At 37.2% G+C, this 27,330-nt stretch overlaps 1 protein-coding gene and 1 pseudogene across 4 annotated transcripts in view; one reads left to right on the forward strand and one right to left on the reverse strand.

The window, feature by feature from the left end:
* The first annotated feature begins 3,468 nt into the window (after positions 1–3,468).
* On the forward strand, positions 3,469–15,824 carry LOC110287123 (tyrosine-protein kinase Fer-like; annotated as a pseudogene).
* Positions 13,205–27,330, reverse strand: part of Thoc2 (THO complex subunit 2) — a 109,099-nt gene continuing 94,973 nt past the window's right edge. For 2 of the 4 annotated variants that reach the window (XM_029473077.2, XM_029473076.2), the window contains exons 34-39: positions 24,734–24,871; positions 24,345–24,414; positions 24,102–24,262; positions 21,305–21,381; positions 20,801–20,846; positions 13,205–15,619 (exon numbers count right to left, since the gene is read on the reverse strand). In XM_029473077.2, coding sequence (XP_029328937.1) covers positions 20,819–20,846; positions 21,305–21,381; positions 24,102–24,262; positions 24,345–24,414; positions 24,734–24,871 — 474 coding nt within the window. In that variant the 3' untranslated portion in view covers positions 13,205–15,619; positions 20,801–20,818. Of the gene's footprint in view, positions 15,620–20,800; positions 20,847–21,304; positions 21,382–24,101; positions 24,263–24,344; positions 24,415–24,733; positions 24,872–27,330 lie in introns of those variants that run through there. The other 2 variants (XR_015047172.1, XR_015047173.1) reach the window with 2 other exon arrangements.

Genomic DNA, 27,330 nt, shown 5'->3' on the forward strand with positions numbered 1-27,330 from the left:
ATTACAAACCTCTTTTCCAATATACCATGGTTTGTTTGCCAGAGAGCCTATGTGTCACCCACCACTTCCAACCTGTCTTATGTTCATTATTGCCATCTTAATCAGAGCACTGTGCTTACCTCGGAGACCTTCTCAAGATCCAGCCTATTGATGCCTTCTCATAGGAGAAGGTAGCGAGTCACCTGAGATTCCAGCCTCTCCCTGTTGAGCCTCCCTTGCAGCTATATATAATTGTGACTCAGAGGCATGTAGTCTCATAAAGTACTATCATATAGAAGATGGATGACTAGCTCAAGGGGGAACTCCATCTATATAGCTATGGAGACATTATCATTCATGCTGGGATGAGGCTGTTTGATAAAGCAGCTATTTGCAGGTCACTCATGCTCCAATAAGGATCCTTTCACCCATCTTTTGTAAGAAAGCCCAATAAAGTCATTAGTCAACAAGCTAGAATTGGGATGGAGTTGCCAATTTGGTCCCTTGTCCCGTGTCCTCTCTGGGATGAGTAGACATTCACCTTTAATTAAAAGTAATTATAACAATCTTGAGAAAAGAAAAACCTTCTGTAATAATTGTTCTAGAATTAGAAAAAATGGAGTTACAGTCGTTATGGTACAATGAGCCACCTGGAAATTCATTTAGTAAGGCTCCTTACTGGAGACAACATGTCTGATTACCAGCCATCTTCTTTTTCAATGAGTAACACTACAATCTCAATCAGTATGTCAACTATTTGAAACTTAGAATATATTTTTCTATAAGAACAAAAAAAGTGATTGGGACCTCAGACCAGATCCTCAAATACTATTTTAAACTGACTGAAACTACTTGACTGCTACTAGTATTCTGTATTCCAGGTCTTGAAAGAAATAAGCTGTAACACAGAAAACAAGACAAAGGTGCCCTCATTTTCCTTCTAGTTACAGACTACTTTACGATCTAAAGACCAAACCTAGGTATGACACCTCTGCTCTTTTTTTTTATCTCATTTATTTATTTATTTACTTTATACCCTGATTGATGCCCCCTTCCCAGTCTTCTCCCTCACAAAGTCCCTCCTCCTACTCCCTTTCTTCCTCCTCTGAGAGGGTGGAGGCTCCCTGGGTATCCCCCCCCAACCCTGGTACATCAAGACTCTGTAGGGCTAGGTGCATCATCTCCCACTGAGGCCAGAAAAGGCGGCCCAGTTAGAGGAATGGATTCCACAGACAGGCAACAGCTCTAGAGTTAGTTTGGGGGAACCCTCATAAAGACCAAGCTGCACATCTGCTACGTATGTTGGGGAGGGGGGTAGATCCAGCCTGTGTATGCTCTTTGGTTGGTAGTTCAGTCTCTGAGAGTTCCCAAGGTTCCAAGTTAGTTGACTCTGTTGATCTTCTTGTGGAGTTCCTATCCCCTTCAGGGCCTTTAATCCTTCCCCCAACTCTCCCATAAGAGTCCCCAATCTCCATCCAATGTTTGGCTGTGGGTGTTCTGTATCTGTCTGAGTCAGCTGCTGGGTAGAGTCTCTCAAAGGACAATTATGCTAGTCTCCTGTCTACAAGCATAGTAGAGTACCATTAATAGTGTCAGGTATTGGTGCTTTCCCATGGGATGGGTTCCAAGTTGGGCCAGTTATTGGTTGACCATTCCCTCAATCTCTGTTTCATCTTTATCCTTCCTACATTTCTTGTAGACAGGACAATTTTGGGTGGAAAGTTTTGTGGGTGTGTGGTATTCTTATCCCTCCACTGTGGGTCCTGCCTGGCTACAGGAGGCAGCCTCTTCAAGTTCCATATCCCCACTGCTATGGGTGGGTGGGACATCTTTAGGATATGCCAGAGACCTTGGATGGGGGAGGCTCCCAGAAGTCCATGGGGGCTGACCGATTCTCTTTTAATTGTCCTCTCTAAGTGTTTAATGCTTCCTAAGAGCCTGAAGTTTATAATCTTTACTTATAGGTATGTGCAAAGGGACAGACAGCTGGGCAACAGGTATTAGAAATACAGTCATGATATATTCTTTGTAAAACATGGACATCAACTCTAGACAAACTGAGATACAGATCAAGGATTGCTTATCAAACGTGTATACATATACGGTTTGCCATAGGGCCAATAAAAAAATTCTTTTAACAAAATGTTTCCTCGAGCTTACAGCAGAACCAGCAGTGTTAACCCCACCAGGTGAGAAATAAGACAAGTACCACCATTTTGAGACAAATTTGAAGCAAGCTTTATTAAATACTGGCCAGGATGATGGACAGGGCCAACCAGGTTTTTCTTGCATGTAGAGTTGGGTATAAAAGGAAACACTACTTGGGGCTGGAGAGATAGCTCAGCTGCTCTTTCAGAGGACCTGGGTTTGATTTCCAGGACCCACACAGTGGTTCACAACTGTCAGTAACTCCAGGAGATCCAATGGCCTCTTCTGGCCTCTGTGGGTAGGTACCAGGCATGCACATAGTGTATAGACATACATACAAGCAAAACCTAGATATGCATATTCAATAAAAGAACTTCAAGGATGTTAATTCTTGCCAATCCAATATACGCTTTGTTGTGTTTACAGATACAACTAGATATAGTGAAAATAACAAGAGAGGAGATATTAGAAGTCTCAACTAAAAGTGTGACAACCTTGATGTATGAACAACTGCTTCACCCACCCCCTGCCCTGATTCTTAGATACTTTTTAACACTGTAATGGCCATTCATACCTGGGTCAGGCTTTTAAAGCTTTATTTCTTTGATATGTTGCTAAATGGAGGTGCTTAATGGAGGGAGCAGAAGGAAAGGAGAAGGTGCAGATAGGACATGGTGCACATAACCTGGATAAGTATGCAGTTGTAAATCAGACATAGCCGCTATTTCATGGATACGAGCTAGAAAATGGCCCGTTACTTACCCCCTAGTTTTAGGCTGACCTTCTTTTTGTCAGATGATAGCAAGATGTCATTTACTTAAGTATCTGACTGACTAAAATGCTACTAATTTCTCTGTACCCACAAGTTGTCTGTATCAGAACCTCAGTGATACTGAATTATGTTTATGGATTTTATGACCCTAATTTTATGTACTATGAAATACTACCTATCTCGGGTTGCATATCCCATTATTAACAAATAACATTTATGGACTGTTATTGGCCATGCCCCAGCTAGGCACTACCATCTTTGTACATTTTACACTTTCTGGGATAATTGATCCAAGGCATCAATAATAAAGATAAAATCAGGCTTATAATTTTTTTAATTTATGATTATTTCTTTATGATACGCAGGAAACCAGGTGTTAAACAGCATATGCATCTAGAAAACAGGTACCCATCCAGAGGACTGTCGACCTGAGAATCACCTAGGACTAAGTGTGATGAAAGACATACTGTTTTCCACAGATTGATCTAGGAAGGTGCTATGAAGGGTTTACAATGAGACACCACAAGTACTCATATGGCATGGTGAACTGTGAGTGCTCATGACCGAAAATGTCACTTGGATTCCAGACCAATGATGAAGCAATTAACCACACTAGTCCATTTCTAAATGAGATTCAGGAGGTAAATTCTATTTTGACCTGATTCTATGCTGCCTTAAGAAATTCTGTGGAGGGAGTCTTTTTATTCACCTTGAAAAAATATGCATGCAATATCACTAATCTTTTTATTACATCAATCAATAGTAATCTTATTTCCAGTATCTCCATAGACAAAAAGCTGTTGCCTGTATATATTGTCTTGTGCACCTCTACTTCTCTGATGAACTCTACTAAATTACATTTCCTTGCCTGGTGTGCACAGTGGTTTTTTGTTTTTTTTTTTTTTTCTTCTTCTTCTAATAAATTAAATCTTCACAGTACATGCAATACACCTAAAACAGGGACTACTCTATAGTAGGTACTCAATAAATGGCATTAGTTTTAATTATTATTATTTGTAATATAAGTACAAGTGTATAAACTAGAAATCATCAGAAAGAAGCGCCGCCCCCCCCCCCCACTTAAGTATATTGAATCAGAAGCCCTTTGGGTGAGTTATTGGAGTGATTTTAGAACTCAGGTAATTCGAACATTTGGAAATGACAGAATTTAACCAGCATGAAATCCCACCCAGCATTTCTGTTCTTATTTGGATAAATCTCATTTATAAACTTCTTATCTCTGTGTGTAATAAGTATATTAGATCCTAAAAACCCAAGCCTTCTAAGGAATATCTTGAAAAAAAAAGGGGGGGGGGCTCTTTCAGGATCAGAGCTCACAGGTAGGTACCTTATAACCACCCGTCGTTGCAATTCCACAAGGAACTGGCACCCTTTTCTGGCTTCCGAGACATATTCACATAATTAAAAATAAACCCCTTCTTAAAAATTAATTCATTCTTCTATGTAACGACACAAAATAGCAAGCTAGTGTATTACAGCTTCTATATAAGCAACCTAAGAAATCTACATCCACAAAAAATGAAAAATAAATACTCAAGGCCAGACACAGCTTTTAAAACACGGGTCCTTTTCATAGTGTTTGCACCATGGTACCAATGACTGTATGGAGTCTCTGGTCTTTATAAATATGTCTATACAAAAGAGAAATGTCAGGAAACTTACTAAGCAGATCCCCTTCTCCAGCCTTTCTTCCACACTCCATCCCTTTGTCTCACCCTGGAAACCCACTAGCAAAGCTGGCCATGGAATCAGATAGGCAATTTTCATTCTCCTTCTGTCCTTCCAACCCCAGTTCACCGCTCTTATCCCCAGCTTGGTAGCAGACCACTCTCTATGATCTCTCCTTCCTCTCTACTCCCAAACTCAGGAAATTAAGTAGCTTCTCTCCTACAGCCTTCCTTCCTCACTCCACCTCTTGGACCCACCAACACCTAAGATACACTTCCCCGGAAACGGAGAGGACACAAAGGCCAGGGAATCAGATCCTCCTGGCAGACTTGGCTTTCCTCCCTTCTCTGGACCCTCTGAGGCCCCTGCCCTTCCAGTCCATCCTTATCTTATACCTAGAAACCAATTTACCTGGGATCCCCAGTGGTCACACCTAACAGAGACTCAGAAGCACTGCCTAACAGGCAACTACAGGCACCACCACACACTCCTAGGATCCAGGCAGTGCAAAAGAAACCAAGGGACAGAACCCCCACCCAACAAAGGCATGATCATATATCAACACCTAGAATTATAATCATTCCAAACCCAGATACCTAGGACAGCATAAAAACACAAACACGCAGGACAATAAGTCTCCACTACAATAGACACAGAGCTACAAATCCTACTACAATAGACACAGAACTGCAACATAGCTGAAGGATAAGAACTTAAAAATACTCTATCATTATGTTAGAGGTCCTTAAAGAGGATATAGATAAATCCATTAATGAAAATACAGACAGAGGAATGAAATGAAGAAAACTTTTCAAGACCTGAAAGTGGCAATATAATCAATAAAAGAAAAGCCAAACTGAGGGAAAACACCAAATGAAAGTTTTAAGAAGTCAAACAGGAAACTCAGAGGTAAGCCTCAACAGAATACAAGAGATGGAAGGATCACAGGCATTGAAGACACCACGATAGAAGAAATGGATAACACTGTCAAAGAAAACTTAATTTTTAAAAAAAGGTGCAAAATATCCAGGAAATCTTGAATACTATGAAAAGACCAAGGGCTGGTGAGATGGATCAGCAGGTAAGAGCACTGACTGCTCTTCCGAAGGTCCTGAGTTCAAATCCCAGCAACCACATTGTGGCTCACAACCATCCATAATGAGATCTGACACCCTTGTCTGGTATGTCTGAAGATAGCTACAGTGTACTTACATATAATAATAAATAAATCTTTTTTTTTTTAAAGAAAAGATCAAATCTATGAATAATAGGAATAGAGAAAGAAGAAGAAATCTAGGTCAAACATGCAGAAAATATACAAGAAAATTACCTTAAACTAAAGAAGGACATGCCTATCAAGGTACAAGAAGCAGACAGAATACCAAATAGACCAGGCCTGGAAACAAATTCTCTATGACAAATAATAATAAAAACACTAAACACACAGAACAAAGAAAGACTATTAAAAGCTTCATGAGAAAAGGCCATGTAACATATAAAGGCAGACCTATTAGAATTACACCTGACTTCTCAATGGAGACACTAAAACGCAGGGATCCACACATCTGTTGCCACAGTTACCTCACAGCCTAAATAAAAGGCAGACCCTCTTGCCCTTCTCTCTCTCTCTCTTTTCCCCCTTCCTCTCTGTTGTGCCCTTTGCCCCTTTCTCCTGCAATAAACCTCTCTCACATGGAACTGTACTGGCCTGGTGTAGTCTGTCCGGACACAAGCCACGTTTCTAAGACAACAAATGGAAATCAACAAAAACGGCTCACTGATAAATCTTAACATTAATGTTCTCAAGTGCCCCAGTAAAAAGACACAGACTAACAGATTGGGTTCAAGAACAACATTCATCCTTCTACTGCATCCAAGAAATACACTTTAACATCAAGGATAGACATCACCTCAGGGTAAAATATGGAAAAAGATATTGCAAGCAATTAGGATCCAACAAGAAAGCCAGTGTAAACATTTTAAATGCACACACACACACACACAAAATAGATTTCAAAGTAAAACTAATCTGAAGAAAATAGGAAAAGAAACTACATAGTCAGCAAAGGAAATTTTCTTCAGGTGAAGCCTCTGCAGACACTTTGGAAGCTCTTTCTCCATCTTCCACAGGTCAAGTCTGTCTTTCAGGTATCCACAACAGCTTTTTAGCATGTAACATATAAAGGCAGACCTATTAGAATTACACCTGACTTCTCAATGGAGACACTAAAATGCAGAGATCCACGCATCTGTTGCCATGGCAACTGCCATACATTCCCATAGTTCACCTGGCTTACCTTCCACCTTTAACTACAAGCAGTTACATCACAGCCTAAATAAAAGGCAGACCCTCTTGCCCTTCGCTCTCTCTTCTCTTTTCCCCTTCCTCTCTGTTTGCCCCTTTTGCCCCTTTGGGGCGGTCGGGGGAGGGGTAAGCTGGGGGTGGGGGGAGGAATAGCCTCAGCTCCGATGAATTAGTGGATCCAGGCCATTCAATTGGCCCAATTTTTTAAAAATTAAAGTATATAAAAGATAAGATAAAATAAAATGAGGATCCATTGTTACACTACTCCCCCTCCTTTATTTTTAAATAACGTTTAAGTTGTCTATTTGCTCTTTCTATAAAATATTGACCCTGATGAGTGTCATATGGAATGCCTGTGATGTGGGTTATACCAAACTGTTGACAATATTCCTGAAAAGGCTTGGCACTGTATACAGGAACATTGTTAGTTTTTAATATTTTACAGGGGCATAAAATAGCAAGTGTTCAACAAAATTTTTATTTTTTTTAATGAGGAATACAAATGTAAAAGATTAACCCAAATTTTATTTTGTAACTTTTTATTATTTTGTATAGAAAGCAGAATATCATTCATGCAATGTATTAGAAAAACAAGAGGAAACAATTCTTTAGCTCTCTTTACAGCAGTAGCATCAAACTTTTGGCATAAACTTGGGTTGTCATTTTTTATTCCTTTTTCCCTTGTTGAATGACTGCCTACAGTTGAGGGCTACAGCCACAGTTGACTCTAAGAGTATATGAAGGCATTTGAATGTATCAGCATAGAGGCAGATGTAATCAATTAATATTGCCTTTCTTTTGAAAGGGACAGATGGCAGTTTGGCTTGCAGTATTAGGATCCTAATATGCCAGTTGTTTAGCAATAATCATTTCTGCCTCCCCATCAACCACCAGGCAATTGACTACCTGCAAAAGACAAAATCAGACCCCAGTTCAATTTTAGCAAGTTCTTCTGTCTTTTTTCTTTTCCAGACTCTGGTAACTTAGGCTGTGTCTGTAAAGACAAAGCACTGATTTGTCCATAAGCCTCATATATAGTTATGTAACCTATAGATATGTAGATATGTAACCTGTCCTTGAGCATTATTATACATGCCTTCTTCTGTTAACATTTCAAAATTTATGGCACATTATTTTGATTTCTAGTAGCTTGGTCCTGACATCCTTTTGAATAAACAGTCCTTCACAGTAAATATTTACTCCTAGTAAGACAAGCTTTTGTTAAGATCTGCCAGTCACAAAAAAAAAAAGGTAAGTTTGCCCAGAAATAGGAACGAGGAGAGACAATTCAAAAGGAGCAATTGGTCCATATTGAGCACAAGCCTGCTTAAGATCATTAAATGTCTTAAATGGAATGGGTATATAGTCTCTACCTCTTTGCCCTGGGTTACAGGGATTGGGCATTTCATACACTAGGGCAAGAGAAAATCCTTCTATGCCTTTTCCCATCTCCAGGGCTCAATACAGTCACTTATCTGGGACACCCTTACCATGACTTAAAAGGAAGCAGTTCTCTTATGAAAGCACGAGAGCAGCCTCAAGACAGGGACATTAGATAATATATTTTCAAGGTCTAATTTTCCTTCTATTTCCAACACTAGTTAAGCCTTTTTCTGATCACTTTCATTTTTAGTTTAAATTGTGTCATTTTTATCTATTGTTTTTACTTCTTTCCAAAACTGAAAGGTATCACTAGGAATTGTTTCTGGTTTTCTTACATCAAATTCCCCCTAAATTGCTCTTCCTAACCGAGATCAAGTTCTGGGATCCAGAGATCCCTGTTCAGGGTAAGGTTAATGTTTGCTAGTGAATGCCAGGACCTTCATCAACTGGTGCGTCCCGTTTTCACTTCTTCCTCCAGCAACAAAGCTTGCAGAACTTCTGCAACCAAATGTTGCTCCTTTGACTCTGTCTGTCCCATCTCATTACCTCTAGTGAGTGCTCCTGACCTATTAGACTTGTGTGCACAGTATTCCCAGGAGATCCTCACCACTTAACTTTTTCTTAAATGCCCAGATTAGGTCCTCCCTCCTGGCGCCACCTGTAAACTTACTTACAGAGCCAAGGTCATCTGATATAACCCCAAGGAATGAAGCCAGGCTCTTGTTAGAAGGACCACAGCAAGACTGAGTCTGGGACAATTTTATTGAAAGAAATCAGACTTTTTATACCTTTATCAGAAACAGAATATAATGGCAATTGCCAGATTCAATATAGTTGTACTTGCCAGGATACAATGACGTTTTGCAAACTATTCAGGGTACATAAGACTAAATGTCCTGTCAAGTTTCCATGCTTCCTTGACTTCTGAGTGAAAAAGCAGCCTAGATGCTTCACTGCCTGAGGGAGTGTATCAGTCTCTCAGGAAGTGGAGAAACCCAGTGTGCTCCATGAGCTGTGGACTCTAACTTGAAAACCCAGACATATGCCTCTCGGGCAGTTAAGTCAGACCAACTTCATGGTTTTCTTCATCATTCCATGAGATGTGGACACCATGACCAAGGTAACTCTTCTAAAGGACATCATTTCATTGAGGCTGGCTTATTGGTTCTGAGATTCAGTTTGTTATCATCATTACAAGAAGCAAGGCAGCAAGAGGTAGACATGGTGCTGGAGTAGATGAGAGTTCTACATCTTGGTCTGAAGGCAGCCAGGAGGTGGTTCCAATATTCCACACTGCTCAGAGCTTGAGCACAGAGACCTCAAAGCCCACCCCCACAGTGACACTCCAACAAGGCCAATCCCCATGGGTCAAGCATTCAAGCAAATGGATCTATAGGGGCCAAACCTATCCAAACCGTTACTATGCCTGACACTGGTTGGGTGACTCAGTAGGTAGGCCAGGGACCTAAGGAAAAACCAACTACTACCGTTCTGCTAAAGAAATGTAATAGCAAAATGACTTGTAATGACATTCTGCTATACTCATAGTTGAATGTCTTGCTCAGCAATCATCAGAGAAACTTCCTTCTGCAGTAGGTAAGAACAGAGACAGCTGGACAAGGTGCTGAAAATGAGAGATATTGAAATACTTGGTCTTAAATGGGATGTCTCCATCAATCCACTATCCTACCCCATCTAGGAAACAAGGTCTTCTAAATACAGCAGGACTGATGGCCATAAGAACTCAAAGAGACTGGCAGCATTCATGGGACCTGCACTGGTCTGTACCAGATGTGCTTTCAGCACTGCAAGAAGTGGACACAAATGACTCATCCCTAACCCCAAAGTGATCTCCAAATGATAACCACTCACCAATGAAAAGTTAGTTTTCTCCAACAGTTTCATTGGGGATATAAACCACTCTCTTAAGCCCAGGCCTGTGTCCAGAAGGACATGGATAACACAAAAAGAATTCAGTATTTTTTGAGGTGTCTTGGGTCTTTGTTTTAACATCATAGTGTTTTGTCTGGGCATTCCCCACTCTGCCTCCTCTCTTCATTACCTTGCAGGCCTTTTATTTACATATTATGGCTTCCAATTTTGTGTTTTCAAGGGATTTAAGTTGATGTCAGTGTGTATGTGTCCGTTTATGTGCATCTATATTTGTTTCTCAAACTTTTACCTCAGCTCTTTGGTTTTCTGTTCATCCATTTTGTCCTTTTTAAAATTTTTTTATCATATTTTATTATTATTATTATTAAATGCCTGTTTGTTTTCTAATGAAAATGTGCAAGAAAGGATGCAGATCTGGGTGGGTGAGGATCTGGGAAGAGTTGAGGGAGGGCAATCATAATCACATATGAAAAAAGCTAATTTCAGTAACAAAAAAAGGAAAGAAATGCTATCATAAATCTCAGGTTACATACCGTCTTGCAAATCTTCAGAATTGTTTTCCTAGACCAAATAAAATCATCAAAAATCTCTGTCTGGACCACTTTTTCTATGAAATGAGTTGGGGGAAGGGCAATCATAATCGCCCAGCCACTAACATTTGGGGACATTCAAACTTACTTCCATTTTGTTTTGCTTTTGAGATGTTACACTACATAGTTCTGGCTGACCTGGAATAAGTAGATCAAGACTTTAAACTCACAGAGATCCACTTGTCTCTGTCTCCCAAGTGTTGCACCAAGCCTGGTACTTCCTACTGTTTTATTTCCTGGAAAAAAAAAAAAAAAAAACAAACTTGACTTTTTGGTGAATGCAAATAAATTTCTTTCTACCTTCAGTGACAAGAAGGAACCTTATCTGTAATATAAATATACCCAAGCCTGATTAAGACCTTTACATATAAGTGACAAACCTCAAAAGCCACTCATTAAAACTCAGATTCTGCATATTGCATGACTTTCGTAGATATCACTAGTATGTCATCCTACATCACTTGTAAATAATCAATTCAAACTGAGTGTGGTGACACACACTGTAATCTCGGTGCTCAGGAGGCAGAGGCAGGCAGGTTTGTCAAGGCTAGAAAGGACAATGCAGGAAGGCTATCAAAAGTATACAAAGGGCAGCAGAGCATAAAGATCGTTTTATGACCAGGAGTGGTGACACACACATAAAATGTCAGCACTGGGCAGGTGAGTCAGAAATATTAGGCCTCCCTCAGCTAAATGGTGTGAGGCCAGCCTCAGAAAAATACTCAATCATGCTAACTACCACAAAATGTCCTGTTTTATTCACCTTCGCTTGATAATTATGCTGTATGAAAGGTAGTAAGGAGTGAGCCCTGCCTCACTGAGCCTCCTCAGAACATTTTCCTCTACTTATGAATTGTTGTTTGACTCTGCTAATGAAAATGGGATGGTTCATAAGGACAGAAACTTCCGTTCTACTTCTAGAAGAGGCACTTAAAACATCCTGAAGGAATCTCCAAATGGAGAAATACTCTAGATCACTCCTGAGATAACTAGAGCCTGCACACCAAATGATGCCATGTTGTGCTTGCAAACAGGAGCCTAGCACAGCAGCCATCTGAGAGGCTCTACCCAGCAGCTGACTAAGACAGTTGCCGATACCCGCAGACAAACTTTGGACAAGAGGTTGGGGATGCCTATGGAAGAGTTACAGGGAGGACAGAAGGCCCTCAAGGAGACTGCAAGTCCACAGAAAGACCAACAGTGTTAACTAACCTGAACTGCTGGGAGCTCCCAGAGACTGAACCACCAACCATAGAACATACAAGGGTCCCAGCCACCCCCCCCCCCAAGACACCTATTTAGCAGAGGGTTGCTTTGTCTGCTTGTCTGGCTTCAGTGAGAGAAGATGCACCTAAGCTTGCAGAGACTTAATGGACCAAGGTGGAAGATACAAGGGGGTGGTGGCGCCCTCTCAGAGGTGAAAGGGATGGTGGGGGGAAGAACTCTGCAAGAGGTGACTGGGAGCGGGGCAACATTTGGGATGTAAATAAAGTATTTTTTAAAAAAATAAAAAATAAACCCTTGATGCTAGATTAAAAAAAAAGAAAAGAAAAAGAAACAGCTCTTCTTTAACACATTTCACACATGATTTTAAAGTAAATCATAGTTATTTTCTCCCAGTCACAAATCACTTTACTCAAGATGTTTTCCCTTGAAATATTTTTTGGGGGGGATGTTATAGGCATTCAAAAGCCAATATGCAAACTCCACTCCCACAAATAACTGTTCTGCTCATCTTCTGAAAATTACAATTACCCAAAAAGGAACATTGGAACATATATTCTTTTGTCAATTCTAAGATAGGGCCATCATTTCATAATCCTCTTTTTAAAAACTATATCCTTTTCCAACTCTGAAAATTCTGACTTGTATAGATATAGTCTTCAAGACATTAGGAAAATAGATATTAGGTGTGTTTTCAGTCTAGAGGTTACCCCAAGTACAAAAATTAACAATGGAGGCATATAACTAGGTATTATTTGACAACATAGCCCATGCAGAAAAAAAATGAGAGCCAAAAGATAATTAACTTATAAGTTATGCTAAATAAGTAACACTATACACAATGATATAGTCATTTGAGAAAACTATTGTTTATTTAGAAAAAATGGTTACACTGGTAGAATTCAGTAGATAAAAAATTCTCTTAAAAATGTCACGTGAAACTTTTCCAGATGTAAGTTTAGCAATACAAAGCTCTGGTAGCTGTAAAATTAAAACACAATTAATTTTTTATTCCCTTCTACCCCCAAGATTTCCTAATTACAAGAAAAAAATGGCAAGGGACAAGTGAGCGCTGGTATATTTTTCTTTGTAGAACATATTTTAATGTTGTACACATACTATATAAAACGATTCTTAGGCGTTGCATAAGACAGTGCTCCACTTTATTTTTAGAGACTAATATTAAAAACAGGCCAAATAAATTAAAACTGAGTTCTAAGATGAGGTAAATTCAAAATCATTCAGTAACTGTTTATTTTCAGTTTCAACATTAAAAAGGAAGCATTTCAAATGGGGGAAGGGACTTGAAACCCAGGCAGTATTTAATCAAAAGTGAAATTCTGTACAAATGTAACCTTATTTGCTTATTGGGAAGTATATGCAGCACATTGTGCTAAAATATGGAATAATTAACACTTTCAGCCATTACTGAAAATAAACATGTAGAAATTAAGCAACAAGTTAAAGTACAATAACATACAACACAACAGTTTCAGGTTTTCTGCATGGAGCAACAAAGCAGGTAACTGAAAATGGGCCCGCTTCATTCACAATTCTCAGAAATCTACTCAGGAAAATACAATTCTGGTCACAGCTGTATGATTTCATTTCATTTTTTCCACCTAAAAGAAACAAACTGGTTATACAGGTAGACAAAAGAAGGAGTGGCTGAGGGGGAATGAGGAGGAAGGCCAAAGCAAGGCAAGAACAGGCCAGAGAGAAAAGGCAGGGAGTGATGGAGGGGAAAGAAAGGGGGAAGAAACTTCAGTGAATTCTATCAATAACAAAGACCTGGAGGATGTTCCCAGAAAATGAGGAAATATTTCTGTGTCTCTGTCTATTCTTAGAAACCATTCAGACACTATGAATTTTAAGAAACATTGAAACATTTTCTATGTGTGAGAGGATGGAAGGATTCTGGGGTAGAGAAAAAGATTAAAGAGTAACAGGTACATTCTACAGGCGCAAAGAATAATGTATCAAAAATAAACAGAACATTTAACAAAGGAAAGGAACCTATTTTACAAGATCAATCAAAAGAAATAGAGAGAAAATGACATCGATATTTTCACAAGGACATATTTTAATAGTGAATTATATTAAGATGCAATGTCTGCTAAATTATAAAAATTGCTTTAAAAATATATTGACTCAATTATACTCATTTCCTTTCCTTTATGTAGACATTTTTCAAATACTGCATAACGAAATAAATTCAAAACATGACCATTACAGCATGTGGCAAATAATTTATCTGCCTAACATTGTTCTCAAATTTTAAATTAATGCTTAATGCATTAAACTTTACTAATGAATATACTACATTCACACAGTTCCAAAAAAAAAAAACATAGCTAGAAGGGCCTTAGAAAATAATTACACTTGCATGAAATGCTGACAAATAATTTACACATCATTTCTACACAGCATTCTGTGCATACCATGTATAATCTTGACGTCATCAATTATAATTTTGGATACACCGATGTTGACCTTCTAATTTTATTACTTAAAAAGTGTAATTGTTTCTGTCCCTCAATGAATAAATGGGTAAACAAAATATGATACACATTCATTCTATGGAATAGTTAACCTTTAAGAAGGAATGGATTATTGACACATGCTATACCATGGATGACTCTTGATAACAAGATGGTAGTTGAAAGAACCCTGGCCCCCAGGACATGATATTGCACAATTCCATTTATATGAAATGTCCCAAAACAGGCAAATTCATAGGCAGAAAATGTGTCAGTAGCTTCCAGTGGCTGAAGAAAGAAGAGAAATAAGAATGACTGCTAACCTGCACGTTCTGTGATAGATTAGACTGCACCACACAGTCAATGTACTAAAGACCACTGAATTATCCACTTTAAAATGTTGACTGTATCTCAGGATTTTAGACTGAAAATGAATGAATGATGTTTCAATAAAGAACTTCATGGTATTCACACGACCATGCTGATGAAAATAAGAAATGGGAAAGAAAAAGAACATCATGGTATCTATATGACAATAACCAGAATAAGAAATGGGGTCTCGATTATAATCATGTCACACTATGAGAATTCCTTAAGGACAAGAAAACTTTTGATGACATATTTAAGGGTACATATTAAATAATAAAAATGTTTTTGCTGTTAAAACACAAAGATCTTTCCCATGAATTGGAATTAAAATTTTATAAGCCAAAACCCTCCAAGCAACATAATCACCCCAATGCTTTCACACTTATAGAATTCACACACAAAGGCAACCTATCTACATCATTAAGGAATTGCTTCCAGGAGGCAATTTCCTCTCCTTTCTGAGAAAGAAAGATGAACTAAAAGTCAGTTAGTGAATTTTCCTTTAGATGCTGCTTCTGGATGTTGTGTCCCACAAAAAAATTGTATGCACGGGGACCTTGTTCCAAGAAACTGCCTGCAGGTGAAAATAATGTTCTGAAAATCAGTGACTTTGGAATGTCTTGTCAAAAGGATGGTGGTATGTATGCATCTTCTTACTTAAAGCAGATTCCCATAAAATGGACAGCACCAGAAGCTCTTAAATATGGGAGATGTCATTCTGAGAGTGACTCATGGAGCTTTGGCATCCTCCTCGGGGAAACGTTCAGCTTAGGGGTCTGTCCACACCCTGGAATGACAAATCAGCAAGTACAAGAGCAAGTGGAAAGATACTCAGTGTTATCCACGCCATCTCAATAGTGTCCACACAGTCTTATTCAATAATGCTGAGGTTTGGGGGTTACAACTAGAAATCCATTCCAAAGCTCAATGAACTTCGAGAAGAGGTAATTGCTACCAAACATACTTATAACCCTAGAAATTTGAGAGTATGAGACAGGAGGATTGCACTGTTAGATACCATCCTGTACTATATAGAATTCCAGGACAGCTCCAAAGTGAGTCCCTGTCTGTAAAATCCCCAAAACACTAAGAAGGCATAGTAACAAAACAGTACGGAACTCACAGTTTGAATTTTGTCCTCCATACATTTACAATTTTATTGTTATTAACACTGAACTTATACCAATCATATGCAATATTCTTTTAAATTTTATTTTAAATGCTATTTTTAAAATGTACATCATGTTAACAATCATAAATAAGCAAGATTAACTTATAAATCTAAGGTGTCACAGAACCCTATCTTTTTCCCAGTTAGGATTTTGTTGATATTGCTCAGTTCAGTCTGTTGTCTCTCACATACATATACTCTTTTGAAGCTATCAACTGTATTCTTAATGTCACATAGAAGAGTCAAACAAAGGGGGGTCCTTCTATTCTGCTGAGAAGATTACATGTATAAACATCATTTTATATTATATTAGTAACTATCTCAATGTTCTCAATTCTTTTTATCTGACTGAATAGTTCAGATGTCTCTAAAAATAGCCTTTTTGATGATATTTTTAAAAAAAATTAAGAGAAACTTTAAAATACAAACCTGCCCCAAAAGTAGCTAACTCCTGGTTAAGTGTCATTTGAAGATTTCATGACTCACCCCTTCAATGTTTATCCCTCTCCCTCTCCAAAGCTGAAGCACATAAGGGTGAAGTTGACATTTAGAATATCAAAGGAACATTCACAAGGAAGAAGTTACAAGGAGAAAAACATAGGGACAGGCATCCTTATCTAACATTCCATCTGCAGGCACCCTTACAAACTTTTACAGCAAACACAGTCTCTGGGATGTTCTGTGTCAGTGAAATGTAACACAAAGTTAAAGTTGAGAATCTTTTAAGCTGAAACTTAATTGCATACAGGGTTGCCTGTCAGAATGAAAAATGTACAACGAGGATAGTCACACACATGGGCAACTGTGAGAGAAACTTTTGTAAGTCCTATCCCAATATCAAGACCTTGAAACTGCAAAAGAAAATAGCACTTTAGTGAATGTGTCTACCTGAAGAGGAAAAGCAAGAAAGCACAGAATTCTTTCTAGCTTCAACTATTTAGTGCCTATGACTATTGGTTTACAGAACCCACAACTAGTACTCCAATGAGTATAAATGGTAATGAAGAAAAACTAGTTGTGACTATCACCTCAATCTCCTAACAAAAGCTTTATAGATATTACATGATTGCTATATGTAAACCAAAATAAAACACAATAAATATCCTCAAGGATATAAAACAATGGTTAGTTAGTATGGTTTCCCATCTATCAAACAGTATAAGTAGACCAAGCTTGTTTGATAGCAGGGGGAAAAAACCTTTTTTCTTCTAGTATTGTTCCTCACCAAAGTTTTTATTGATTAAATCATTTCACATTACAGTTCTGTATACAGATTACTTCTGTATACAGATTTCCATGTACAGTTAACATACTACCTAAACATCACAGATAATAAAAAACAATTGCTTATTTGATTAAAAGAATGGGTAAGATCATTTGTTCAACACAAATCACAAGCAAAGCATGTGGCTATGAAGCACACTCATACAAATGTGGGAACCAGGAACTAAGACAAGCTCACATGTGAGCAATAACTAGTTCTGGAGAGTAAATTCATCAAATACTCTATTTCCTAAGAGGAGTTACTACCATATTCAGACAATCCTTGGAATGCCAATGCATTCCTCAAGTTAGGAATGTGTGAGAACTTAGGAGGCCATGTTCCCAAGTATAAAACAGGAGGGGGAAAAGGCTAGAATAAGAATTATAAAATCAGTGTCTACAAGGGTTAAGATAAAATGGAAACAAACAAAGTTAACCATGTATGAAATTCTGGAGTAAACAGCCTGCCTCTTCCTCACCTACCACTTTCTCCGCAAAAACTTTGTTCTGTGGGGAAAGCATGTAGGTCAAAGTTTGACTGCTACCATGCAGAAATCAAAACACAATGTCAAATGTTTCAATTCATCAAATGAAACTAAAATTTTGAGTAGTCAATTCTTCTGAATTGCTAAAGGATATTAAGATATAGTATTTTTGCAGAATGGTACATTTATATAATCCCAGCACAACTGAGGCTGAACTGGTATGTGTGCTGAGGGTGGCATTGATTTGATATCAACCTAGGCTACACAGTGAATTATGGACCAGCTTGGAATACAAGAATCTACTTCAAACCAACCAACAAATAAATAAAACAATGCTTTCTAGATATAAACCTTGGATAAGACTAAGGCCTTTCCTAACAAGGCAATTTCTTTTCAAGGACTAGATACTTTTGGTATCAGACTTACAGGATAAAAGAATTAGGTTACATATATGAGACTAAAAGTAAAAAAAGAAACTGGGGCTTGTGGGAATGGCAGGCTAGAAATACAATGAACTAAAAGTATGGACAGAATAGGGTATGAGTTGTGGGCCACATATACCAGGTGATAAGAAATAAGTCACAGAATGGTTGTTAGATAATGATTTAATTAGCATGAGTTTTTGTTTGTTTGTTTGTTTGTTTTCCCCCTTTGGTGTTGGGGATTGAACTCGGGGTCTTGTGCAATCTACCACTGAGCTACATCTTGACTTCAGGCATGGGTTTTTTAAAGATTAAAGTAAAAGGAAATGTTAAAGGCAAAAGCAGCTAGTGATGTTCAAGGAGAGGTAAAATTTGGACAAAGATTTTGCAGGTAAAAATAAAGCACAGGAGTTTGGGAACTAACAAATAGGAGAAAGGACAAAAGACTCTAAAAGGAAAGTAATCTAAATCACATTTAAGTATGGTATTCTCTTGATCCTAATGTACCCACTTTAGTATGTCTGCACTTGGGTGACAGGTACAACACCTCAATGTAATTTCTCTGCTGACTCCCTAAACTAACTTAAAATTAGTGAGCACACAAAATCATGGCAATGTAATATGTTAGCAGCTCTTCTTTCTACAGATTAGGAAACAAGTTAATAGGGGAACAAGAGAAGTAGATTTTGATACACCCTGGAGACAGACAATGGTACCATAGGAAATGGTAAGGTTTTTTATGAAAAGAAAGAAAAATGGAAATGCTTCCCCAACCACAGAATGAGCTCAAATATAGAGGCAACCAGAAAATAACCAGAAGAAAATAAATCATAGCCTTGCAAGAGTAAGAATCTGTTCCAGAAGGAAGTAAATGGGACACATTTAACTGTCAGCAGGCTAAATATACATGTAAAAACTCATCTGCTTCTAGATTTACTATAAGACCAGCAGCCAAACAGCTAGTCCTTTCCAATCCTACTGCCCCTCACCTTTTGTTCCCAATGGATACTCCATGTCCAATGTAAATATAACTCATAGAAATCTGTATCAAAACCTTCATGTGTAAAAAAGCAAATTTGGGCTCTGAGAGAACAGAGATGTATAAGATCATAGTGAAAGTTGTCAGTGACCATGGTTGATATGTTCCAAATGAAAATTTGATAGAAAGGATGTTAAATAAAAACAAATTAAAAGGCTAGGATTAGAATAAAAAACAACATATAGTATGCATAGTACGCAGTATATATATAAAATGGTTCCCCAGGGAAGACAACTGGAAGGATGCCTAGAAGACTGAATAATACTATTTCTTTTATAATTTTCCTTCTTAAGAAATAAAAAAAAAAGACTTAGTCAGGCGAGGTAGTCCATACCTTTAATCCTATCACTCAGAGGTCAGAGGCAGGGAAATTTCTGTGAGTTCAAGGCTAGTCTGATCTACATAGCAAGCTCAAGACCAGTCAGGGCTATATAGTGAGACTGTCTCAAAATAAGAAGAAAAAAAATTAAATATTAAATGATAAATGTTTCTTAATATTCTTGCTTATCCCACTCTACTATTCAGAAATCCGCAGGGAGAAACATTGATCCAAGCACACCTTTCAGTAAGTCACCTATCTGCCAACCTCAAATTCCTGCATTGCAACCAAACTAAAGATGACATAACCAACATCTTAAACCATATACTGAAATAGCTCCCAGACATTATTCACCCTTAAGTAGCACTAAGTAGAGTTTGCTATGTATCAGGTTCCATAAATTATTAGAAGCAGCTCAGGTTGGAGATAAAGTATAAATAGTGGGTGTCTCTGTATTAGTATTAAGAAGTAACAATTGCAATGAAAGCAAAAAAAAAAAAAAAATGAGCAATAAAGGAAAGTCAACTTCAAATATGTCTACCTGGAATCATTAATAGAGGGAAAAAAATCATCCTATATACTTCAATAATTCTAAACCATCCAAAAGTAACTATTCAGATGCTGGCATTAAGTCCTCAAAAAGAAGAGGCTATATTAGAATATGCATAGTCTGTCCACTATGGTGGTCATATGATTTATGTAAGATATTTAAAGCATTTTATGCATCATAGAAAACAAACAAATACATTACCTTGAAAACAAGTTTGCCTATTTAAAATCTAGCTAAAAGTACAGACCGTAATTTCTAACTTTATAAATAAATGTGAGCAGTGGCAGAAAGGCACAAAGAACAGAAAACATTGAAGTTCTGCCCTTAGTGTCAACTCTGTTTTTTAATGCCTCTGTGACCTGCTTCAACCTTTGAGAATTTTCCTTTCTTTACCTGTAAAGTATAAATACCACCACCACTTCTTGGGCTACAGGTGCTTTTAAAACATAATTAATTTTCCAGAAACGATGGGACTAGGTGGCAACGAGAAAGCCAGGTGTTCTTAAATACATCTTGATGGTTTAACTAATTAGCAAGCTTAGAGTGAAAAGAGCTTTAAAATAACTGCAAATTTTGTATCTATACACAAAACGTCAGTGTGTTATAGTAAGGTAAAAATTGGAGTAGCTGTATCCTGCAAAATGGATCTCGTCCCTTTACCATTTCCAGATCTCCTTTAGGTGTATGTCTAAATGAAAAGGAGGGGAGAATATACTCACCTTGGTTGAAATTGATCATTATCTGTGCTTGTCAGAGGACTTATGAGTAGATAACAAATTAAGGGAAAACAAGCTTGGGGCAGGAAGAATAGTGTCCTCTCTTTTGCTACGACCCCTTAGGTTTCTAAGCCTAATTGGCTCTGATCAACTACTAAGCTCAAGAACTGAGAGCTCTGCTGTGCCCCATCATTCTGCACTTCTCACCATCCTCCCCCAACCAAGGGATTCTCTGTTTCTTTTTTTCCTCTTGGTAACAATACAAAAGGGAGCCTATACAACTTTTGTCATAAAACATCTCGATCACTACAGAATCATTTTTTTTTAAATCATGAAGATCAAACCTCCTGTTTTCAGATTATAAACTGACAGTTAACTACATATACCACTCTAAAGCTAGTAAGCCCCTGCATATTTAGATCACACAGAAGAAAGGTTTCATTCTAAACATGAATAGTACCAAATTCTTCTACTACAGCGAGTGAAATATAAAGATGAAAAGGATATTGTTTCTTCTCTTCCTTTCCTCCTGAACTATCCCGTTTTTCTTTCTTTTCTATCTTTTCTTTATCATGCCTGGATTCCTATGAGGAATGATGAAATTAGTTGGGAAAGGAAAAATCAAATACATTTTTAAACAGCAGCTTGAAATTCCCTTGTATCATCTACCAGCTATAATTTTTCTTCAAAAACTTAATGACTTCAAAACCACATGGAACAAAAAAAAAAAAAAAAAAAGAAAGGAATATTGAACTCACTCCTCCAAAAGTGAAAACATCCATAAACCAAGTGTGACAGTTTATAAAACAGGAAATGATATTTGCAAAAAAAGTATAGCAGTCACATATCCAAAATATCTAAAGAAATCTTAAAAGTGAATGTCATAAAAGACTCATTTTGAAAACCATGTGAAGAGATTTCTCCAAAGAAGATATATAAAAACATGGAACAACAGACATCTGGTACCATTAGTCACTGAGAAAATACAAATTAAAACCACAATGAGTTACCACGTACATCCACTAGGATAGCTATGAATATACTAACATGTAAAGGAGCCAGTGTTGACAATGATGTATAGAAATTGCACCCTGATGTATTGCTAGTGGAAATACAAACTATATAGCCACTGTGAAAAGTTTAGCAGCAATTCAAAAAGACTAAACAAAATTATCTAATAACCTAAAAATTCTATTCCTAGGTATATCCAAGAAAATTGAAGGTAGTCAAAGGAATTACTTCATATCAGTACACTAACTGTCATAATATTATTCATAATAACCAAAAATCAGAAACAATCTAAAAATCCAACAATTGTCTGGTTGTGGTGGCTTACCCCTGTAATCTTAGCACTAGAGAAGCTGGGGCAGGAAGACAGACTGCAAGTTTGAGGGTAGGCTAAAGTACTGAGGAAGCTCCCAAGCCTACTAAGTCTACTAAGGGAGGTGCTGTCTCAAAACATAACAAAAAATCCACCAACTAGCAAATGATTAAACAAATGTGATAGCTTCATATAATGGAGTATTCTTTGGTCATAAGATTAAGTAATGGTAGATACTACAATATGAAAGAACAGTCTCAAAATCATTCTAAGAAGGCAGAAACAAAAGACTGTATTATTTTATAATTCTACTTATATGAAACATTAAAAATAGGTAAATCCACAGAGACAGAAAGATTAGTGGTTGCCAAGGACTGGGGAAGGCAAAGTAAGGAATAAATGTATCATGAGACTATACTTCCCCTTTGGGACAATTAAATTGTTTTGGAAGCAAACACAAAATGTACAATATTGCAAATATGCATACCACTTAATTCAGTGGTTGTCAACCTTCCTAATGTTGTGACCCCAACTATAAGATGATTTTTGTTATTTTATAATTATAACTTTGCTACTATTATAAGTAGTAATATAAATATTTTTGGATGGGCAGGAGAGATGGCTCAGCAGTTAAGAGCACTGATTGCTCTTCCAGAGGTCCTGAGGTCAATTCCCAGTAACCACATGGTGGCTTGCAGCCATCTGATCTGATGCCTTCTTCTGGGGTGTCTGAAGACAACTACAGTGTACTCATATACATAAAATAAATAAGTAAATCTTTAAAAATTACATATTTTTGGAGATAAGGGTTTGCAAAAGGGCCTCTGCAAATTGCATGATTCTGTTATCCTATGTAAACTTAACTCAACTGAAAAAGGAACAGCCTATCTTTGGAAGCATACAGAATTAAATTATCTACCATTTACTTTTCTAAAACTGCTTTTTAAAACTTATGAATACACTACACATTTGTAACATTTATAATAATGCTTTATAAACAGTTCACAACTTAGTGGCTTATCAATTATTTTAATGGAGCATGCGTGAGGTTTAAGTATCAATCATAAGTATATAACAGAATGAACTTTGTACATATATAGATATACTTCAAGAATCAAAGAAACTAAAAACAAAGAACTGTGGATAGAGGTAAACTTAAAGAACTAAAGTGGTGAGCCGGGTGGTGGTGGTGGTGGTGGTGGTGGTGGTGGTGCATGCCTTTAATCCCAGCACTTGGGAGGCAGAGCTAGGAGGATCTCTGAGTTCAAGGCCAGCCTGGTCTACAAAGAGAGTTCCAGGACAGCCAAGGCTACACTGAGAAACAACATCCCCACAACCCCCCCCAAAAAAAGGAACTTAAGTGCTATGAGTGAAAAGGAGAGAAAAAGGAACTGAAGTGATGAGTGAAAAGGAGAGAAACGGACTTTCAAAAGTATACTAATTCTAACTTCACAGTAATTTAGAGCACATCTACCTCAAATGTTCTAAGCAGAGAACCTGTTCCTTCCCAATCCTCCTGTTGCCATTCCAAAATTAACAAACCATTATCTGACAAGAATAAACATACATACACAATGAAGCACTAAATTTATAGGGGTAAGTATTTTCCTCACAAGGCCCTACCCCAAGATGAGGAGCCACATGCAATTAATAGCTGCTTTGAAAGGAAGAGGGCCAGCCTTCTCTAAGGACAAGCCTCTGAATAGTTCTCCAATCCCAAATTGTCAGTCCTAACACATATACACATGAGCAGCACTAAATGGACTCAGCAGGTGATACTTCCAGACACATAGATAGGTGTAATAGTAATAATCATAACGAGGTCATGAAGTTTAGAGGAAGTTGGGGGAAGACACAGGAAAACAGAATCCAGAGTTTGGGATGGAAATGATGTAAATAAAGTACTCATCTATGACAGTCTCAAAGAATAATAAAATACATGTTTTCTGAAAACTATACAGTTTCTTTGCATTCCTAATTTACCTTTTTGCCACCAGATGAGATTTTATCCATCTTCTCAGATTTAAACGAATCACTACTGCTTTTTTCTTTTCCTGAAGATTTTGACTTATTTTTCTCTTTGTCTTTCTCATTTGGATATTGAGACTCACATGGACTCTCACTTTTGTGTTTTGAAACCCCCACTAAAATTACAAAAGAGAATAATGAAAGGCTTTTCCAGTTCACTCTGATGACTGTTTCCAAGGTATTAGTAAGTCTACCTACTTGTTCCATTCTCCTCTTTCCGCCTCTTTGTTATGTCCGGTGGCACTTCGCGGTCATTGTTTGAATGATCCTAGAACCAAGAATTGTGAACTACATTGATCAAGGGTTATAGTTTTGATTTTGTTTTGAAGTATTACTGTTATATAAGAAAGACATCACTAAGTAGCACTGGAGGATATTTGCAGTACCACATACTTGGTAAAAAGGCATGATTACTAAACTGAAGTTCTTTATTTACTGTAGAACATACGAATACACTTTAAGAAGAAAATACCAGCTAAAACTTGAAACAGACTGCTGTGGAATAAAGCAGTATTTTCTAAAAGCAGAAAAACATATTACTATACACAAAATAAAGCTTTCCAAGCTAATTTTTAAAAATTACAAACCCTTTTCCGTTCTTTCCTGTCCTTTTCATCTTTTTTCTCTCTTTCTCTGGATCTTTCCCTTGACTTGTCCAAATCTTTCTTGTCCATTTCTCTCTCCTTACTCTTGGACAGTGGTGGAGGGTTATGGTTAATGTAGAGCTGTTAAAATTAAGGCAATATTACTAAAGATTATTAGTTTTCCAGTATTGACAGCCTTTGGTATTTTTGTTTACTAAACAAAAGATAACAGGTAATTATATATAAAGTCAAAACTAGTTATCTACTTGTTTTATAAGAGCTAAAGTAAAAGAATAGAACACATTTACAAAGGCATTAATCCTAGGCCTTATAAGGACTCCCGTTTTAACTCAGGAAATTGACAAACTATCATTCTCCTTGTCACTCCAGTATATAGGAGTTCATATGTAAAAGACTACACTGTCTCTGCTGAAAAAGACAAATCCTATGCACTCAAGATATTGAAAAGTCTCACAAGCAGTCAGTGACAATGGACAAAAAAAGTTATAAATAAAACCTAGACATGATTTTGCTACTACATCCATTTTGCATAGGTATAAACCAGGCAGTGATTATCTCAAATAGTTTGGAAATATAAAGACTGATGCATACTCTCTACTTTCATAGTTCTATCAAATAATCACAACTATGAATTCTATCTCACTGGTTCTAAACAGCCCAGGATACCATCACCTGATGGTGACTAGACTTGGAAGACTGAAAAGTGACAGAACAAATACTCTCTGTAAGAAGGTCTATTAGAGTGATAAAAGAGCCAAACATTAAGGCTATTCTAATTCCATATGAGAGAAAAATCCTGCTTCTGAAAGTTGGAAATATAGAAATCCACTATAAAAGAGAATGTTTAGGAAGTAGTCAGAAAATAATCAGATGCCTAACTTTATGGCATTTAGAACTGTGATACAAGTAAGTCTATGTTTCATTTGATACATTAAAAGAATAATGGATAGAATTCATTATGTAGCTACCTAATTCTAGATATACCCTAGGAAGAAACAGAACAGTGAATACAAGGTAAAGTAAGCTTATAGTAAGGAATCCTATGATAATCTAAGAAATGGAAGAAAAAGAACCATCAATTTGAAGTTTAAACACTTATTTTTAGATACCACCAAACATTTTCAATTCAATTGCTTAAGAAATGTTATCAAGCCGGGCGTGGTGGTGCACGCCTTTAATCCCAGCACTTGGGAGGCAGAGGCAGGCGGATTTCTGAGTTCGAGGCCAGCCTGGTCTACAGAGTGAGTTCCAGGACAGCCAGGACTACACAGAGAAACCCTGTCTCGAAAAACCAAAAAAAAAAAAAAAAAAAAAAAAAAAAAAAAGAAATGTTATCAAAGCAACAGAGTGGATTCTTTTTTGGGGGAGGGGGGCTTTAAAAAAATCTATGCTTAAAAGCTGAAGAATGAGCGGGGCGTGGTGGCACACGCCTTTAATCCTAGTACTCCGGAGGCAGACACAGGCGGATTTCTGAGTTCGAGGCCAGCTTGGTCTACAGAGTAAGTTCCAGGACAACCAGGGCTATACAGAGAAACCCTGTCTCGAAAACAAACAAACAAAAGAAGCTGAAGAATGACTGAAACAGTCGACGTGTTTATCGATAACAAAGATTAAGAGAATAATCTATAGTCTAAGTACTAACTAAAAGATACTTTTACTGGGTGTGCCTTAAATGACTTAAACTTTTTCTAATTGTGAAATTTATTACATATTTTCCCATATTTTAATATTATTTATGGACTAGATAAGATAAATTCAATAATTTATTTAACATTCAACAATATCCTTAAAGTACTGTTTCACTTCTCCTATTACTAGAGTACCCCCACACACACACCAAAAAAGACATTTTTCCATGCCTACTTGAATTCTGTACTGTAAGGAATTAAGAAACTTCTCTAGGATTTCTGCCATTAATACTGAAATATTTCACTATTGGCATTCAAAGTCAAATAGTTAACTGATACACAATCCAATTCTAGGTTTATAAATAAAGCAATTTATTTCCTCCTCCCTGTCTTTCTAATAATTGTGACAACACCTTTTACTACATCACCTACTGAGTAGAATTCATACTTCTTTGTTTAGGCATTCTAGGCATGCTGCATAATCGTCACAATTATATCCTAGCATACAGCAACCTAAAGTTCTGTGGCCACCAGTAGTCCCTAACTTTCATCCTTTTTACCTTACTAGAATAATTATTTTTATCTTAAAATTCTCAGGTTTAAAAAAATAGCCTGAGAGCCATCAGCACCCTAAACGATCTCTCAGCTCTGCGATTCACTTTCCAGTATACTCCAATTCTATTATTATTGTTATTCATATGCCACTCCTTAACGGGGTTTGCTAGTAATCTCAACCTATTTATTTCTTCCCACAATCATTTCTAGTACATCTCCAACTAGATGCCTTTTCCATTTTTATATATGTCTATAAAAAAATGTTTAACACATTATTGTCCAAATAAGGTTAATAATATGACAGGACAATCTATATATAACACTGTAGGATTTTTGTTACTGGCTTGATTTTATTTCTTTAGATTGAGACCATTAATATCTAATAAAGGAATCTAG

The sequence above is a fragment of the Mus caroli genome, unplaced genomic scaffold (genome assembly GCF_978045245.1).
Source record: "Mus caroli unplaced genomic scaffold, Mus_caroli_1 scaffold_5, whole genome shotgun sequence".
NCBI lineage: Eukaryota > Metazoa > Chordata > Mammalia > Rodentia > Muridae > Mus > Mus caroli.